This window comes from Notamacropus eugenii, chromosome 6 (assembly GCF_028372415.1).
Source record: "Notamacropus eugenii isolate mMacEug1 chromosome 6, mMacEug1.pri_v2, whole genome shotgun sequence".
In the NCBI taxonomy this organism is placed as follows: domain Eukaryota; kingdom Metazoa; phylum Chordata; class Mammalia; order Diprotodontia; family Macropodidae; genus Notamacropus; species Notamacropus eugenii.
Window position 1 is genome coordinate 148,096,210 of NC_092877.1, and position 19,510 is coordinate 148,115,719.

Consider the following 19,510-nt stretch of genomic DNA (forward strand, 5'->3'; position numbering starts at 1 on the left):
TAAAGCTGAAGAAAGAGGAATCAAATGGGCCTTTGGGGCTCTGGACCAAAAAGAAGCTAATTACTTAACAGAATAGTAGAAGAGCTACAAAAATTATTCTTGAACCAAGGTACAAGGAGTTAGGGGACCAGTACCGTAGGGGCCTCCTGCAGAGGTTGGGGGTCTTAGCTGAACTTTGAAGGAAACCAGAAATTCAGAGAAGTGGAAGAGGAGTACAGGAATGGCATTCTAGGAATGTAGAACAGCCAATGTAAAGCGAGTGTCCTAAGTGAAAAAAAGCAAGTACTGTTCACCAGCATGGCTGGGCCACAGAGGGTATGGATGGAGGCAATGTGCAAGAAGACTGGTAGGACAGAACAGGGCAGGTTGTTAAGAACTTTACAAAACTCACAGAGGAGATGCCATGCAATGATAAAGGTAACAGGCAGCTACTAGAGCTTAACAGCATTGAACTGTTGCTCAGTCAGCTGTCACTTACGTGTCAAGCACTGTGCTGAGCTCTGAGGACACAAAGAATAGTTAAAAGACAGTCTCTGCTTTTGGAGATGAAGAGACAACATGCACATGATATACAAACAGGGTATATACAGGATGGATTAACAAGGAGGATTGGGAAAGGTCTCTTTTAAAAGGGGAGGTGTTAGCTGAGGCTTGAAGGAAGCCAGTGAAGCCAGAAAGTTCCCAAAGCACTAGGGGCAGTCAGTGAAAATGCTCACTTTCAAGAAACAGGAAGGAGGCCAGTGTGACTGGATTGCAGAGAATGTGGAACGGAGTAAAGTGGAAGAAGACAGAGATGTAAGTAAGTGTAGAGGTCAGCAGAGAGGTCAGAGCTGGGTAGATCTGAGAATCCTCAATATTGAGAAGGGCACAGTTTTATGATGCTCCCACTTAGCAGAAGCAATCTTAATGAAGATCCCACAAAAGAGACTGAGGGAGTGGTCAGACAGGTAGAAGGAAAACTGTGAGTGAAGGGTGTTACAAAAACTTAGAAAGGAGAGAGTATGGGTGCTTCACATTCAAGTAATAAGAAAGTGACCCAACACTCTGAGCCCTTAATCCTTTAAACCAACCAGCTCTCAAGGAATGTCTCCATATTTCTTAAAGAAAAATCAGCCACACTTGTATAGGGTGAAAGATTAGGAAACCAACCCTCCAGCTTTTAGCACAGTGCCAGGTACATCGCAGGCACTAAATAAATGCTAGCTAATTGACTAATTCCCTACTCCTCTTCTAGACACAAGTTGCTGAATAACACTGGAGAAAAATAACACTATCGATACATGCTATCTACTCTCAGCTGGGCTCTCACTGCAGCACTCAGTCCTTTTATTCCTCCTTAACTGATCTACTATTCTATTCCGCACAGCTGCGGTTCCAAACTTTCTTTATATCCTATCTCTTCCAACCCAACCCTTTGTTCCTCCCTCTTAGATGATGATCTTTCTTCCAGTTTAACTGAAAAAATAAAGATCATTCCTTTTAAATTCACTCTTCCTCCAACTCTACATCTCAAAACTTCTTGACACCAACTTCCCTTCTTCAGCCTCTACTGATAAGAGGCCCCTTTTCTTCACACACACACCCCACTGATCCCCTCACCTCCTGGTCTTGTCTATCAGGTGTCCAATAATAAGCTTCAGTCTCTCCCTCCCTATTGGTTCATCCCCTGCTTCCTTCAAACAATCACAGGTCTTTTCCAGCCTTTAAAAAAAATATACCACTTGACCATAAAATCTTCTCAAACTATTTTCCTACCTCTACTCACTTTCACAGCCAAATGTCTACAAAAGGTGACCACTCACTTTATCTATTTCTTCTTTCACTCACTTCTCAGCCTCATACTGTCTGGTTTCCAGCCTTAGTGCTCTCCAAAGTTAGCAACGATCTCCTTCTCCCCAAAGCCAATGCTGTCACCTTTCCACATATCCTCTCCACAGCACTGGACACTGTGGAATACTCCCTTGTCCGGAGTGCTCTCTTCTCTGGTTTATCTTGTCACTGTTCTCATTTGATTGTTCTCTACTCTATCTGACCTTTCTCAGAATCCTTTCCTACAGTCATCATCGACATCCCAACCTATAACTGCACGGCACTCAACAAGGCTCTGTCCCAGGCCCTGTCTTCTCTCTACAATTTCTTTCTTTGATCTATATGCTCCCATGGGTTCAGTTACCATCTCTCTGTTACTGACTCCCAACTCTAGATATCCAGCTGGAGTCTTCCCTAAAAGAGACATAAGTGGGAAGTAGTTTGACTGACAATAGGTTTAGATGAGCATCTCATACCATATACCATAATAACCTTCAAATGGATAAACTACCTAAACATAAAGGTTACTGAAGTCCTTGAGGGCACAAACAATGTTTTACTTATCTAAGCACTAAGTGCTTGTTAAATTTATGAATGAAAAAAAAAGAGTGCTACAAAGCATTAGCACAAAGGCTAAGTCTGGTAGATCTGAACTTGAATAGAGTTCAGGGGTGAAGGCAGTAAGTGCTCAGTGCAGTGCCTGGCACAGAACAGGCACTTAGTAAATGCTCTTTCCCTTTCTCTTTACAGTTATTATCTCATTTTATGCTCATAACAACACTGGGAAGTAGGTGTTATGGTCTCCATTTTACAGTTTGGGAAAATGAAGCAGACAGAGGTTGTGACTAGCCTAGGGTGAGCTAGCCAGGTCTCACCACCTATCTTGGGTCATTTATTTGAAAAAAAAATATATGTTTTGGCCTAATATAGTAAAGTAAATTGTCAACTATCACACTGCTACTTTTATATGGCAGGAATATTAAGTTTTCTACATGTTTCTAAGAATATAAAAGGGTATTCTTAGAAATATTCTTAAAATAGCTACCAATTCTCAAGTACAAATGATTATGGAAATAAAAATGAAATTCTTTAAAATTTTTCATTACTTATATATTATACACATATAAAATACATTTACATGAAATTATATCAAAAGGCCATAGTTTTCATATTATATCAAAATATTCAAGCCTGATATTTAAGTCAAAAAAGTACTCAACAGATTGGAAGGAATCTAGACTCTGAATGAAATGGAAAATATGACCACTACTATTCTAGGTCAGTCCTGTTCATGACTGAAAAAAGCTAGTTATCTGCCAGATATTAAGGCAGTAAAAATGGAATTTTTCATTTGAAGGTGAGAGTGGAAAAGGAGGAAATAGAAATGGTTCTCAAATTGATCTGGATGTAAAGACCTACTACTTCCTGAACTTTCCAAGTATAAAACCCCAGCGTCTACTTAATAACAGGCCACAGTGAATAGGAAGTTCTACTAATAAGCAAACAACAGCTTACTTACAAACTTGAGTTTACACAAGTTGGTGACAGTAGGTGGCATACAGAGAAGGTAATAGGCAGAAAGTCACATAATATTAGAAAAATGAGATGAAGAGAGGTCACAAGAAAAGGAAGGAAACCCCAAAGATGGAACAAAGTGCATTGATCTTCTATTTAAAAATGGAAAAGGAAAGAAGAAATACTAAATCTATGCAAAATTTAACAAAACTTGGCCACTTTTAAACTGCTTCAGAATGTCCTGACCAACGTGATACTAATGACAAAGAATGTAGTTCTCATTTCAATAGTTCTGGAATACCATCAATGGTTTGTTCAGCTTGCATAAGTCACAACTGATTGGACACAGTCCCTGTGGGCATGCCATTTCATCCAGACTGGATGGTTCATTAGTCATAATTACTATAACTGTACAGCAGAGACTGCAGTTTTATCTCATCATACATCTTTGATAAAGCTGCTTCAATTTCTGCTTCATCAGCATGTAAAGTTACATTATCGGAGCCTTATTTTCTCAATCGGTGATTAACAGAGGTTATGCTTCTAATCAAACATGCACTTGGTGTTCATATTGTACATCTATGAAAGGCACAGATATGACCACCATTTGACCTTTCATTTAAAAACAAACTACCATAATAACAAATCTGAAACCAAAATCCATGTATTGCAGGAAAAATTAAACAAAGGAATTTGCCTATGTTAAAAGCAGATCACTGCACTTATCTAAAGTGAGTCCTAACTTTATCTGCTGTACTCACTCATTAAACATTAAATTATATACCATAAATATTTATTGGTTTTAATTGTCACTTTTCAAAGAGTCACACCACAAATAGTACTTCTTTCAAACATTACTCTACATAAAGAAACTATGTAGGCATTCAGTGATAACAGAGGATTACTTAGGAAGGCTACAGAACAGATGGGTAATAGATTCTGATGAATGCCAAAGAATAGCACTGTTTTTTTCTGAAAAGAAAATGTTGCCAAAACATGGTTTTGAAGGTAAAACATGATGAATCTGATGCATTGAGGATTTTTTTCTCCCATTTCAGTTAGAGAAACAATAGGCCCTGTCTCACTATTTGCATGAGCAATATGTCCTCACTATAGACCACATGAACAGTCATAATCGACAGTTACATGCAGGCACTGAGGCTGCAAAAATCCCAGAGTAATTAGTGTTGTCTGAATGCAATGACATCTGTGTTCTCATGGTCCTGGAGACCTGTCAGGCCAATAAGATGTATATGAAAAAATATGACAAGCATTACAGATGCCCTTCTGAAAGGTCTCACTTTTGGGAAAAGCTGAAGAAATGACACATGCCACATTCTTTTTTTGGGGGGGGTGGGGAATTAAGCTAATATATGTAGCAGCTAAATCCCAAACTTAAAACTTACATACTTTAGGAGATCTTTTGAATCACACTGCATTTGGCTATGGAGGATTTACTAAGAATGTAGCTAAATAATAATAAAATATATAGAAACCAAAAACTCTTATTTTTTCAAAGTTTCATTAAGATTAAATGTTTACTTTACACATGGGTTTCTACGAATCAAACACATGTCCAGAATCAAAACTATTTCCTTTCAATTCATGCACCAAAGTAAATTATGTTTATGTAGAGATTCCTTGAGATATTTAATAGAGCAATACACACAAGTCTCTGCCCTGTCATACCCTGTTCCGTATCCCACTGGAAATGAAATAGTTGAATGTCATACATATTTATCTTTCTCATAACTGGACTCACTATCATGTTATATTCACAAAGCTTTGTTTTAGGACACCTAATGCTTTCGCTTACTGGTGCCCATGGCTCCAGTCTCTCTCCAGGCTGTAGCAGTGTGTTTGAGCATGCACTTGCACCAAGAAAGACATTAGTCATCATTAACAGAAGCACTGACACCAAATCTAAGTGCCTCTCCACAATGACCAAGTGGCAATCATCTTTCTCTTACACTGTCACTGCTGATTAGGATTTTCTTTCATGAAAATTTAATTTGTCCCTCCTTTCTGAAGCTTTCTTTTTACATTCCTGCAATAACACAGCATGCCAGCAAGACACTGCAAATGCAGCAAAAGAGGCTGTACCTGTAATGTAACCAAAGATAAAAAGATTCCAACTGCTCAGCTGGCTCTTTTATCTTGTCAAACAGAAAAACATAGATGTAGTGAGTGATGTCTAATGACAAGAGAAAAAAATGCAAATATATGAATTGTATCCAATTCCAAACAACTTGTACGCCTCTAAACAAATGATTCAAGTGAAATGAGTAAGATTTCCCCTTAAATATATTAATTTATGTAATTCCTAAGCTTTGGAAACTAAGGCAACAACACTTCAGTATCAGTTCCTTTTATCTATATTTTTTATTTGTAATCTCTTTTATAAAATAAGGAAAGATATGTTCAACTCAGACATTTCACTGCAACCTTAAAAAAATATTTAAACATCAATCCTTTCAGCGTGTGTCAACCTACTTTGTAGTTAAGTGAAACAAAGAAAATAATTTTTAGTTGCAGGAGACAAATGGAAATGATTCATTTGGCCATGCAGGACATTCAGCAGCAAGGCAGTGCTGTTGCCTTAGAATCTTGTTCTGTATAATATCAGTGTTAAACAAGATACCAAAGGAATGAGTTATTTAAGGAAGTTTTTCAAAACATTTACTCTCTGTTTTATTTCAATTTGTTTAAAGATTTTTAAAAAGTGTAAGCACATGTTATTTTGCGTGCATCTTAGGGCAACCTAAAGTCCCACTTTTGGGTAAGAATATTCACATTTTTATATTAGTTGAGTAGTGTAACAAAATTAGGGATTGGATTTAAATTGAAAACACCTCCAATTTATCTTATACTTCTCACGAACATGTGTACTTTATGTCAAAAGCTGTGATACTATGTGCCTAAGTGAAAGTAAACTATATCCCCCTATTAAAATGAATGAGCCATGTGTAATGTTCCTTTAAAACAAAACAAAAAACCTCACCTCATTTTAGATTCAGGACCAAACCATAATTCATCAAATTATAACCATTAAATTTCCCTCACTCACTGCTATTCTGTGCTACATGAAGTAACATATAAAGGACTTCAGGGGTCACAGTGGTTACTATTTAATCGCTAATACATCAAATTTACCAACTGTTCAAGTTGGATTTTTTTTTTCTTTTTAAAATGTTCTCTAGCTACAAAGTTTAAGATGAGAGGAGAAATTAAGACAGATTTTGTAGCATGGTCTCTAATTGCTGAACTTCTGTTATAAGCATACCTTTGACTAAATGCAGAGCTAGTTCAGAGTAAAATAAGACTATATCAGGGCAACCTAACCTAATTATACATGAAGAATATGCTTACATATGATCTGACATTTCTTTTTTTTCCTTCTTGACTACAGAAACAGTTGCTGATACATTCAAAAGCTTAATATGAAACTCCTTTTAGGGGGGCAAGGGGCATGACATGCAATTATCCAGTTCAAAACCTAGCAAGTCATAATGGTACATATCCAGCTTTTTCCTACACCTACCCCAAGTTCAAATACGGAAGTTTAGTTCTATAACTTCTACCCCTCAACCAACTCCTACCCCTACCAACCTCCAAGCTACTTGTCAGTGAAAGGTTGGGCGATTTATTGACCACCTCTGGATGCATACTGTCAGGGCTGAAGGAAATATGAGGGAGGGTTGTCGCTACTGTTCAGGAGCTCATTGATAATGACATACCTGCTTCTGTCACCCATTACCCATACTACAAACTACTTAGACCTAACTGAAAAATCAATAGTCTACTTGCACTGGTTCCTGTGGCTGCCTCCTTTGATTGTCAGCTCCTGTCTAGGGTCAGCACTTACATGAAAGGGGCTGTGACTGCCTGATGCTTTCAGGACAACCTAACGATATGAAACTAGCCAACAGAACAGTAAATTCTGTCTCCCTGCCCTCCTCATCAATTAGGCTTTGACTAGGCTTGCCTGTAGAAACCTGACCTTTTAAGTTTAGGTGAATATGGACTAGCTGAACACACCACTGCCCTCAGCACTGAGCCAGGAAATCTACTGACAGGTTAAACAAAACAGAAGGTTGTAACTGTCATAATTTGCATTGCACTTTCACGCCAACAAGGGTGTTATCAGTAGGGGCAAGCCCTGGAACACACAACTCTTGCACCCTTAAGTCACTCTACTCATAAATTTTCAAGTGAAGTGAGATAAAACATAAATTTACAAATAGCTATGCATTTCAAGTCCCTCATTCTTTCAAATTTGCACTTTGCAAACCCACAAAGTGCCTATCAACAATTCCCTTGGCAGCCACACTGGCACTGCAATCCCATTACTGATGGACTTCCAACAAACATGAAACATGAGTAAAAATAACTCATCCATGCCAGTAGGACAGATAAGATGATAGAAAGAGAAATAGAGAAATGAGGATAGATCATAGATGGATAGAAATCGAAAGATAGGGAGAGACAGAAAGACAGACAGACAGATGGATGGACAGATAGAGATAGAAGCAAATAGGCAGTCACACTGATGGACCCATAGTTAACATGAGATTGAGGTTTCAATATATTTTCTTTTGTCTAGCTAGAAAAATACCCACAAGTTCAGCATAAACATGCAAGTTATTATCACATAGCTGAAAAGAGGTGTTGAAATTATTTCCTTCCAAATTACATGCATATAGTATCTTTTACAGTTTGAGGGAAAACTAGAACATCTGCAAAATAAAAGATGTTAACACTTTTATGCTTGTCAGATCATCTGACGAAAACAAGTGAAAGTATGAGGGAATGCTAAACTTTCCTTCCTTTGGTTACTCATATTTAAAGAATCACTCCTCTGCCTGATCTGTCTTTTAACAAAATATGAACATGGAAATCTAAATCTGTTTATAGTGGTGTCATCTCACTAAAGAGAACATTCATCATTGTGTAAACCAGTTAGTGTCATGTGAACTGTGTGAATTGTGACCCTGAACGTTTCTTTAGCTCAAAAACAAAATGTACTTTTTGTCTTAGTTTGAGATCCCATTCAAAAATTGAAAATTCTTCCCCAACTCCTAGGATTTCAAAAAACAATATACTTACTAATTCTCAGTTAACCATACCTGTTCTTTTGTGTCTCTTCCAAATGACTCCCACCTCCCATCAAATGATCTCTACAAAATCACAGGAAATGTCAATGGCTACACGTATGCAAATACATGTCATAGGGGTCTATTCAATGTTTCTATTTTAACATGTAGCTTCTATAAATCAATCACTAAAATGTTAGAACAAAATTCAACAAACAACTACTTAATAATTTATCTGCCACTAGATCCTGGGCCTCTCTGATTTGTAGCTATTTGTTGTTTCTTATGTGCACTTGAAATACAAAGAAAGGCAACTAGATGGAAATAATCTAACAATAACACCTCAATTCCATATAAGGAATGGTATAAAGTTGGTATATTGGTATAAAAATTCCCTTTAAGCTTACTTTTTTCTCCAGGAATCTCTCAAGTTGAAAATCTTCAAACATCCATCCTAAAGAAGCAGCATGAGTCAAAGCTTAACACTTGAAGTTCTCAGATGAAAGTAATTTAAAATAGTAACAGAATATTGGTTATTAATCAAGATAGGTATTGACATGTGTGGCACAGGCTTGAAACGAAATCTGTTTCATTTATTTTAAAATAAATTCATGCAAAACCCCAACCAACTACAACTACCCATTAAAAACAGTAGGTCTGAATGAGTCTGGATGCATCCCTTCATAGACCTAATGTGATGATTAACTATGTATCTGGTGGCATGTCAAGTCCTTTAGCTATGCCTATCTGATAGTAAAGTGAAAGGGCATGGACAGTGTCCAGTCCCAGAAAGCAAATCATTTGGAAACAGTCATAGCCATAGATCAAAGTTTTTTTTTCTTTCTACTCAGAACTGAGTTAAACCCTCCAACTCAGAATTGTCAGCAGACAAAACCAATCAGAAAATAAGAGAATGACTCCTTAGGATCTAGAGATAATAAAGGAAGATAGAAAGGAAAAAAGCAGAAAAGAAACAGACGGGCAGAGCCTTGAAAGCCGTAGACCAAGGCAGCTGTTTTATATCCTAGCCTTACTTTAGAGAGTTAAAGAAAGCTTTCTAACCCTTGGATCATCAAATACTATTTCAATTAGGCTACACAGGTGTCTTCTCTATGTAACAGGAACAATAATGTTTTTTTTTTCCCACCAATGTTAGAAATGGTAGAAATTTCTCCGCACGTTATTTTAAAGCTCTCATTCACGCAAAAAAAAAAAAGTTGGGAAAAAATAATAAGATTGAGTATACTGTTTCTATATTGAAGTCTGTACGCTAGATTATAGCTTTGTATTTCCAATAAGAGTAAAGCAACAAATACCACAAAACTTTGTAACTGAGAGGTGCCAAATCAATGCCCAAAGAGTAATGCAAGTAGAATGTCTTCAACAGATTTGAAGAAAAGTATTTGGCAGCTATTCACTGTGGGGAGGGATGAAGGTTAAGTGACTTGCTTAGGAACACACTGCCAGTACATATTAGAGGCTGAACTAACTGATGCCAAGGCCAGCTTTCTATCCACTAAACTATATTATCATTCTATGTAGATTCAGAATTCAGAAATAAGAGTATTATATCTCTTTCAAGTATATTATAAGTTAGTTCTCAAGAATAAATTAGTCACCATTAATGTATTATGACAAGCTTGTTTGGTGGATAAGAAAACGTATACTATATCTATGTAAATCTAAAGATATATATTTCATGCTGAGAGTTAGTAAAAACTCAATGAAGGTACCCAATTCACATTTTCTAGGAAATGATATTTTAAAGTATTGAGGAAATATAGGTCATTTTGTCTTTTTGATATAATAAAATTATGTATGCATACATGCACATATAGGGCAGCCAGGTGGCACAGTGGATAGTGGGCCTGAAGTCAGCAAGATCTGAGTTCAAATCCAGCCTCAGACACTGGCTGTGTGACCCCAAACAAGTTACTTAAGCCTGTTTGCCTGTTTCCTATTCTGTAAAATGAGCTGGAGAAGGAAATAGCAAACCATTCCAGTATCTTTGCCAGGAAGGCCCCAAATAGCGTAACAAAGTCAGACACAACTGAAACAACATATGTATACATAATACTCTGATGTCTCATCCAGAAGAGGTGGAGAATGGAGGTAGCTCTGAATTCTTGAAGGTCATACCATGAAAGCATAAGTTCTGACAGGTCCTCCTAAGTTCAGAAAGCTTTTGAGTACAGGTTCAGTTACAAAATGAATGGCAGCTGTCGAAGTATTAGCTCAGCTAAGCTTGGACAAGCCAATCATCACACTGGCTACAAAGTTCTCAACAGTTTTAGCCACAGCAACTCTCAAAGACCTAATCATAGAAGTGTTGCCATCTGAGGAGGAAGTATCCAAGATAATGAAATTATAGCTTATTTGTATTACTGAAGTATATAATAACTTCTGTTAGCTTCTAGTTAAGCTATATACTTCATTTTCTGCAATGCAAATGCTTTCTTATAGATATTGAATTATGCATAATTTAGTTAACACACTATTCATATGCCAAGTTGTAGAAAAACAAAATTTTATCATAAATCCTAGTGCCCCTTTTCTATACAAAGTTTATTAGAATTAAATAGTAATTCTAAAAAGTAAACCAGTTGAGTCCTAAATAATTAGGTAATCCATGTATACCCAAATATCACTATTTATATACACACCAAATAGAACTCCAACTGTTAAGGAGCTACTAAAAGCAGAAAATGCATAAAAACATTTGATTTGTCATCCTGTAGACTTACTGTTGGAAGCGGAATTATGAGTTTTAGCTAATGCAATATCATTTTTAATATGATTAGTTTTTTAAAAAGTCCTTTGTTCATCAACCAAAGACAAAAAAATTTAAAAAACAGATGAATTCTAATGGAAAAAGAGTCTAAATTCTTCTAACAATATGGTTGGCCCCTTAAAATAACTAGAAGAGGATTCAGAGAACTGTTAAAAATAAACATTAACTGATTACCCTAGATGAATTCCAAGATATCAAACATCAAGAGCTTAGAAACAAACTCTACCATACTCCTTTTAGGCTTGGGGAATTTGATTACATAACAGAGGCTCTTTAAGTCAAAATATTGAAAAATTGATATGTTTTTTACAGTGTTTAGATAGCACAACACTTATAAGCATTTGTTAGAAAAACATATTCCAGCCATTGTCATATTACTTCCATTTCATCATCTAATATAGTTTTTTTTTAAGTATTTAGTATACATTTAAAATTTTTAGTCTTACTAGGTAGAATGCTTAATTTGGAGGAATTCCATTTTAGAATGTCTTTAAGAAATGTGATTATTAAGGCAGCCACCTGAGTATCACATTCAACAACCATAATAACGAAAAGGAACAAAGTCTCTATGCAACGGAAAAGTAAAGATCTAGGAAAGTAAAAAATATGAACAGATCCCAACCCATCAAAAAACATGCAAGCAAACAAAAACCCACACACTTTTATACACACATTAAAAAAAATAAACAATCTAGTTATTTTACCTGCTTCTAAGATCTGCTTCAAGGAAACAAAGTCAAATAATTCAAGATTTATGGTACTACTCATTAAAGGCTGGCCAGTGAAACATATATTATTTCCACAGTAATTAAAAGAATAGATACCTTCCAAGTCTCCCAGGTATGATAAACTTAAGAAAGGACAGGGTTAACACAGTTAACACAGTTCTAAGATCAGTAAATAATAAAAACAATTTACATTTTTAAGGACTTTGCGTTCTCTGGAAATGTAAACAGGATTATAACTGTCAGGTCGCTAGAAGCACTGCCTTCAGCCCCTAGTTTGGTTGAGAAGCACAACATGTATCACTGAATCTTTTCTTTCCAAACCTCCACATTCCCTGCAGCAGTTTAAGCTTCATCAGTAGTGCAGGAATGTATGAAAATGACAAAGGCCATTAGTTCTTTTCCTATGCAATTTTTCTAAAAATGGAAGTACAGAATTCTTCTTACAAAGCAGTTAGACGGAAGCTGTTTGAAGACAGTTATCTAGGAAGAAAAAAAATCTGGAGGCAAAAAAGTGATTGGAATTTAGATTGCTACCTTTAAGCAAGATTCTTAGAAAACCCAATACAATGAGACCAATAAGTCATGAACTATCAGAACATTTATTATTCTAGCTTAACCATCCATTATCTTTCATTTTAAAATGTTTCCAATATTCTATGAATAGCAACAACCTTTCTACCATTTGGAGAAGAGTCAACTCCTTTACTTGCAAATGGTCTAAATCAAGAAAGTAAATGTAGATCCCAAAGTTATGTTATAGCTCAAATTTTCACTTAAATTCAATGTCAAATCATTGCAAATAATATCACACAAATCGTTAAACAAAAAATGTCTATTTGAAAGGATTTTTTTTTGTATTCACAAACTATTTAGTTAAAAAGACAAAAAGAGTAGAGTTTATAAAATCTCATTTATTCAAAATCCAATATAAATATAAAACTAAGAAGATGATAAAAAACTGTAATCTCTCTGGAAAGATACACACATACATATATGCACACATATATATACACACCTGTATAGAGAGAGATACAGATATATAATTAATAGCTTAACTAATATAACTTTTATTTAAACTTCAAAGAGGCATATTTTCTAAATACTGATTACTAAAAGCATCTACCATCACCCCCAGTACCTTCATTTGGCTATTATGACTCTTCATAAAGATAAGTCTAATACTGTGATACCCAAATTGTATTACACACACCCCAGCAATTAAAAAAATATTTAAACCACTTTACTAACATCTCCCCCTTCCCCCTTCAAATATCCTTTGCAGAAGAAGCTCTCCCTAGCAAAACACACCACTGCTCCAGGCAGCAGCATGCTGCTATTGGCACTGCCTAAACCAAACAAACAAGATGTTTAACAGTCAAATAAAATGTCCTGCAGACTCCCTAATGAATTTGTCAAGGACCATCAGATCTCCCCCCACCCCCACCTTACTCCCTTGCCTCATTAACTCAAGTATGATGAGACGGATTATAACTAGAGAATACAGATCAATTGGTCTGAAGACTTCAAGTGGCTTTTAGCCTTGAGTTTCCTTTCTCTCACTTGGTCCTTTTAATAGAATACAGTATCTCCTCCAGAAGGGGCTGCCACTTCGTTTTAATACACCATCAAGGAGCTGCTGATGGACTTCTACACTAACATACATAAAAGCAGAGGTGACAAGGGCTCTTCAATTACAGACTCCTTGGATACTGTTCCCCCTTCAATTATTCATCTTGGGGAAGAACTGATCCGCAAACACAGATGAAGCTGCTCTTAATGCAGGGCAGCGGCAAAGGCAAGGGGATGAAGGGGTGGGTTGGGGGGGGGAGGGGAGTTACGTGGTGCTATTTGCTGGAAGTGTTTAAGTTTATTGCTCAAATGATGTTTCTAATTAGTGCCCGGGCAATAAATTAAAGTCGGCTTTAACTGATTTATTATTTACTAGCACTCCTACCTCAGGATAAATTGGTAATGAATTGTTTTTAAATCAAAACATTTGTAACATTGTATCATCATTCAGCTACTATGTAAAAGGAAGAAAAAAAGCGGGGGAAACTGTAGTGGAAGTTGGAAACGTTGGTTTGGGGTTGTTCAGCTAAGTAGTTGGAGAATAAGGTGTATCAGCAAGACATGCTGTTTGCGTGCGTGTATGTGTCCACACAGGATGCCTTCCACTCTCTGCTGCTTCCACAGGCTCTGCTCTCTGCTCTCCGCCATTCCCGAAGAAGCTTGGGGCTCCAAGCATGAAAGATAAAAGGAGGAGGGGAGGACGGAAAAGAGGGAGGGAGAGAGGGCGAAAAACAGAGGCGCTTTCTCCAAGAAATCGCTATCAGCCATGAGAAACTAGGTCCAGGAAGACAGGCTGGAGGTTCCTCTGACCCACTAGGGGTTATTTGCAAACCATTACTCCCTCTAACACAGCGTGGTGCCCCGCCTAGGGGAAGAGACACTGAACCTCCGGGGCCTCAGCTGGTTCTCTCCTAGGAACAATGATGGAAAGTAGGCCACTCCTAAAGCGCCCGCACCCTTGCTAGCCTCGTCATCCGTCTTCTCAGAGTAACTGCCCTCCAGAGAAGCTGGGACATAGGACTCTGGGGTCTGGTTTGACAATTTCCCTAAGGAAAGTGGCGTTCTCCACCCGTTAATAATTCCCACAGTGCGGGTATGACTGAGAAATGAATAGCCCTGTTACCACCCGTAACAGGTCAGGGTTTCCCACCCTCCCGCAGTAACTTCGAAGTCGCTTCCTTTCCATTAGGTCTGTGGCACTTTTCTCCCAGCCCTCCCAAACTACGCTCGATCCCAGCCTCGGTGGCTCAACGACGCACAGTGCTGCATGGTGCTGCCTCCTCCAACGATGAGCTAAAAGCAAAGAGCCCACGCCGGCGAGTGTGACAGTCCCTGAAACCCAAAGTCACCTGGTGCAAATGTCGGAAACGCCTTCCTTCCCCACTGCTCTTCACTGCAAACAACGCGCATAAGAATAAATCCCACCTCCCCAAGTAAGCCTGCTAGTTCTGGAAAGAATTTCTTATGCACTTAAGGGAGAGAAGAGGATGAGGGTAAGTGAACTCGGGGGAGGAGGGCTAGGAACGTCTACTACAGACGTTGAAGGAGAGAATGTCAGAGCCTTGAGCTCCACTGGTCCCACTCTAACAGAGGGACTGCTTTCGAAATTTCCTCACAACGACAGCTCCAGAATTGAGTTCAAGTCACCATATTCTCAGTGCTGTTCTCTGAACTTTCATCAGCAAAACCGGATGATGAGCCTGCATCAACACAGTGGATGCTTATTCCTGCGAATCCACCCAAGGTCGCCTACCTAGATAAAAGTCAGACGCCCTTCCCCCAACAATCCAACTAAAATAGACCTGTCTATCCCCTGGGTATGTAGTTTGTTTTAAAGGCAGTGAAACCCAGCTCTCAAGGTTTGGTCCTAAGCTTCCACTCTTCTAAACAAACTAAAAATGCCTCTCATTCTCCTTTTCCCCAAATGAAAGAAGAACTACGCAAAAAATGGGGAAAAAAATTTTTTTAAACTCATTTTAAAAAACGGTCTAGGAAATCAGAATTTTACTTTGTAAAGATGACATAAGAAATCAAGAGGTTTTGCGAAAATTAAATTTGCACACGCTGAATTCTTAAAATGTGTGCTTATTATTGGTTTCCAAAGTGATCAATAACAGAATAGGTTTTTTTTTTAGCAGTAAAGCCTTTAAAAGCCAAGTCCATTTCGAAACAAGTTACTTTTACGAGAAATAATTAGTTCTACTTTAAAAATTCACTACTATTTAAAATACCTTCAAATTATAGGGAATTCCAGTATTAGTGTATTTTAAAAGTTTAATTGGTTTACACTTTAATGCTGTGCAGTGTACTTTAAGTGATATGATCAAAATATTTACTGGGATTAAAATATAGAGATAAGGAACAAAAATTAAGGATATTTGGAGTAATTATTCCATAACAGAACATCTTACATAAAATTATGAAACAAAACGCCATTAAGTAATCTAAGGGACTTGGAACTATTCTGCCCAAATCACTTTCTCTGCACTGTACTGATTTTAGTTAAAGATTATTTTCCAGGGTTAAAATGCCTACCTAAAATCTTCTCTCCTTTTCGGTCCCCAGCTACATTTCTCTACAGCAATGAGCAGTAGGAACAGAAGACTTTGGGGAAGGAGAAAAGAGATAAAAATAATTGTCTTGTCCCAAAATCCCGTACCTCCCCCACCAAACTGACTGTATGTAAAAATGATTTATATAAAGTGGTTTGCATCTTGTCATTTGTATGCTGGTAGAATTTGGGGAAAACAAAAAACAAAACCCAACAATAAAACAACAAAAACTGCACCTTTCTAAACCTGTACTATTCTTTTTGCCCCCTCCCCACTTTACATTCCAGCCATCTCCAACATAGTTTTCCTTCTTAGCAACTGAGAAGTTTCCCTTCAATTCCCTCCCTAACCCCACCCTCACCCCCATTAGGGAGTAATGATATGTATGAGCATGGATTCTTTGGAGTGTGCATATGGCTTTACAATCTCCTCTTTTTTCTCTACTTCTCCATGCCCTCCTTCTCCATCACGTGAAGTGGTGGCAGCTACCCGGTTCTAACGCGCATATATCCTCTCTAGGATTGGCTGCAGCAGTGACAGCTCGGACTGCGATTGTATGATCTGACGCTCCACCCCCTTCACGATGGCCCTGGGACCATTCATAAACTAAACAACTCCAGCAAACCTCGAGACAGAGAAAGAGAGAGGTAGAGACTCACACAGCAGAGTGAGGGGGGGTGAAGGAGACAGAGACAGCGGGAAAGAGACAGAGACAGAGCCAGAGAGATAGAAAGGAGCAGGCAGAACAGAGGGGACGGGGGAAGAGAGACAGAAATAGAGGCTCTCTCTGAATGCAACATAAAGGGGGAGGAGAAGAAAAATTCAGGGCCATAACTACACCCCAGATGCAACGCAAGCAACAACTTCGTCGAGATAACACAGATTTTGTGAGAGACAAAATTATAAATTACAAAACAGAAATGAATCTCAAACAACTTCCACCCGTTTGTACCTAGAGAAAGACAAGATATTCTTTCAAATCAAACAAATTGGGTCCAGAAAACGCCTCCAGCAGGAAAAGAAAGAAACCACCACAACAACAGAAGCGCTCCAAGAGGCAGAGACAAATACTGAAAGCAGCACACCTCCAGTGAACCTCGGATGCTGCCACGGACTGAGTTGCACTTTTCCGAACAGAGCATTAATTTCAGCCTTCTCTTCTGAATTTGGGGGAGCTTTATAAAACAGAGCCGTAAACTCTCCCACTCCAATCGGGCCTTATTTGACTGAGGACTTCTTGCATCCTTGGAGATAAGTTTTCCAATGAACCATTCAGCCTATATTAATATTTAACTTTTTTTTTAAGGCTGCACTTAGCACTTAAAAGACGGGTATTCCCAAGTTTGCTGGAGCTGCCTCTTTTACCAACAAGGTTTTTGGTTTAAAATTCGATCCCTTTGGGAAGTAAGCCCTTTTGCATAACTATTACTCCCCCCACTCAAAAAAAATTCATTTTAAAAATCAAAAGAAGTAACAACCAAAAGTATTTAAGGTACTTTTTTCTTTTTTTTAATCACTTTTTTTTAAAAGGAGGAGGGAGTTAACAGATAACGAGGTGGAGTGAGAAAGAAGGGGAGCCAGAGATAGCAGCCCCACAGCTGGGGTGGAAAAGAAGAGCTGAGTGAAATTGAAGCAGGGGAGTGGAGTAGCGGGTTGCCTTTTTTGCAAGCCGCAGGGCTACCACCAGTGAGTGAGCCTTGGATCCCTCAACGTACTGCGAGACCCCGGTGTATAGCCCGGACCTGTGCCCCAACATGATCGCGGCTCAGGCAAAGCTGGTGTACCAGCTCAATAAGTACTACACTGAGCGCTGTCAGGCGCGTAAGGCGGCAATCGCCAAGACGATCCGCGAGGTCTGTAAAGTGGTCTCGGATGTGCTGAAGGAAGTGGAGGTCCAAGAGCCTCGCTTTATCAGCTCCCTGAGTGAGATCGATGCCCGCTACGAAGGGCTGGAAGTCATCTCTCCCACTGAGTTCGAGGTGGTGCTCTACCTCAACCAGATGGGCGTTTTCAACTTCGTGGACGATGGCTCGCTGCCTGGCTGCGCAGTACTCAAGCTGAGTGACGGTCGTAAGCGAAGCATGTCTCTCTGGGTGGAGTTCATCACCGCATCAGGCTACCTCTCGGCGCGCAAGATCCGCTCGCGCTTCCAGACACTGGTGGCACAGGCAGTAGACAAGTGCAGCTACCGGGACGTGGTGAAAATGATCGCGGACACTAGCGAGGTGAAGTTGCGCATCCGGGAGCGCTATGTAGTGCAGATCACACCGGCGTTCAAGTGCACTGGGATCTGGCCCCGCAGCGCGGCCCAGTGGCCTATGCCCCACATCCCTTGGCCCGGCCCCAATCGGGTGGCAGAGGTCAAGGCCGAAGGGTTCAACTTGCTCTCCAAGGAGTGCTACTCCTTGACAGGCAAGCAGAGTTCTGCGGAGAGTGATGCCTGGGTGCTTCAGTTCGGGGAGGCTGAGAACCGACTGTTGATGGGCGGCTGCCGGAACAAGTGCTTATCAGTGCTGAAGACTCTGAGGGACCGTCACCTGGAGCTGCCAGGCCAGCCTCTCAACAACTATCACATGAAAACCTTGCTGCTGTATGAATGCGAGAAACACCCTCGGGAAACTGACTGGGACGAAGCTTGCCTAGGAGACCGGCTCAACGGCATCCTGCTGCAGCTCATCTCTTGTCTACAATGCCGGCGATGCCCCCACTATTTTTTGCCCAACCTCGACCTCTTTCAGGGCAAGCCTCATTCTGCTCTGGAAAGCGCAGCCAAACAGACCTGGAGATTGGCCAGAGAGATTCTCACCAATCCCAAAAGCCTGGATAAATTATAGGATGGTGGAGACTACTTAGAAAAACAAGAAAAACAACATGTTCCCATCACACTGCGGGGGAAAAAAACAAAAACTCCAAAACACAAATTTTTATTTAATAGCCAAGCAACAAGAAAAAAAAATCCTCACTACCAGATAGAAGAACATTTAAAAAAACAAACAAATCACCTTGTACAGGAGTGATCTTTCTTCTAAAAAATGTGAATTTAAAAGATCACACAAAAGAAGCAATCGGACTTTGCCACAACAAAACGAAACCCAAGGTACATTTTCAAATCCATGTATAGTAGTCTTTTCCTCCTTTTATCTCCTCTGTTTTGTTTATTGTCTGCTTGAATGTTGTCACCAAGTGAAAAAAATTATTTAACTATATGTACAAAATTTCTCTTTTAAAAGTTTTACTGATGCTAAATGTATTTCAGTGCCAATGTCAGATTATGTGTCCTCTCTCTCTTGCACCTCTATCCTCACCCTAAACCCACTTGTTGAAAACAGTAATAAAATATTACTTTAACTTTGCATCGACTTTTGTGGATTGTTTTTAAACAGGGCAGGTGAAATTTCAAGTGGAACAATATATCAAATAAAGAAGAGAACTTTTAAAGCTAAAGTATACAGA

The 19,510-nt window shown here is 38.9% G+C and overlaps 2 protein-coding genes across 5 annotated transcripts in view; one reads left to right on the forward strand and one right to left on the reverse strand.

The window, feature by feature from the left end:
* Positions 1–19,510, reverse strand: part of LRBA (LPS responsive beige-like anchor protein) — a 783,746-nt gene that overhangs the window by 256,378 nt on the left and 507,858 nt on the right. The gene's annotated exons all lie outside the window — the stretch shown is intronic.
* On the forward strand, positions 17,447–19,410 carry MAB21L2 (mab-21 like 2). Its single transcript, XM_072621232.1, has one exon. The coding sequence runs from the start codon at positions 17,812–17,814 to the stop codon at positions 18,889–18,891; it is 1,080 nt and encodes a 359-aa protein (XP_072477333.1). The 5' UTR covers positions 17,447–17,811; the 3' UTR covers positions 18,892–19,410.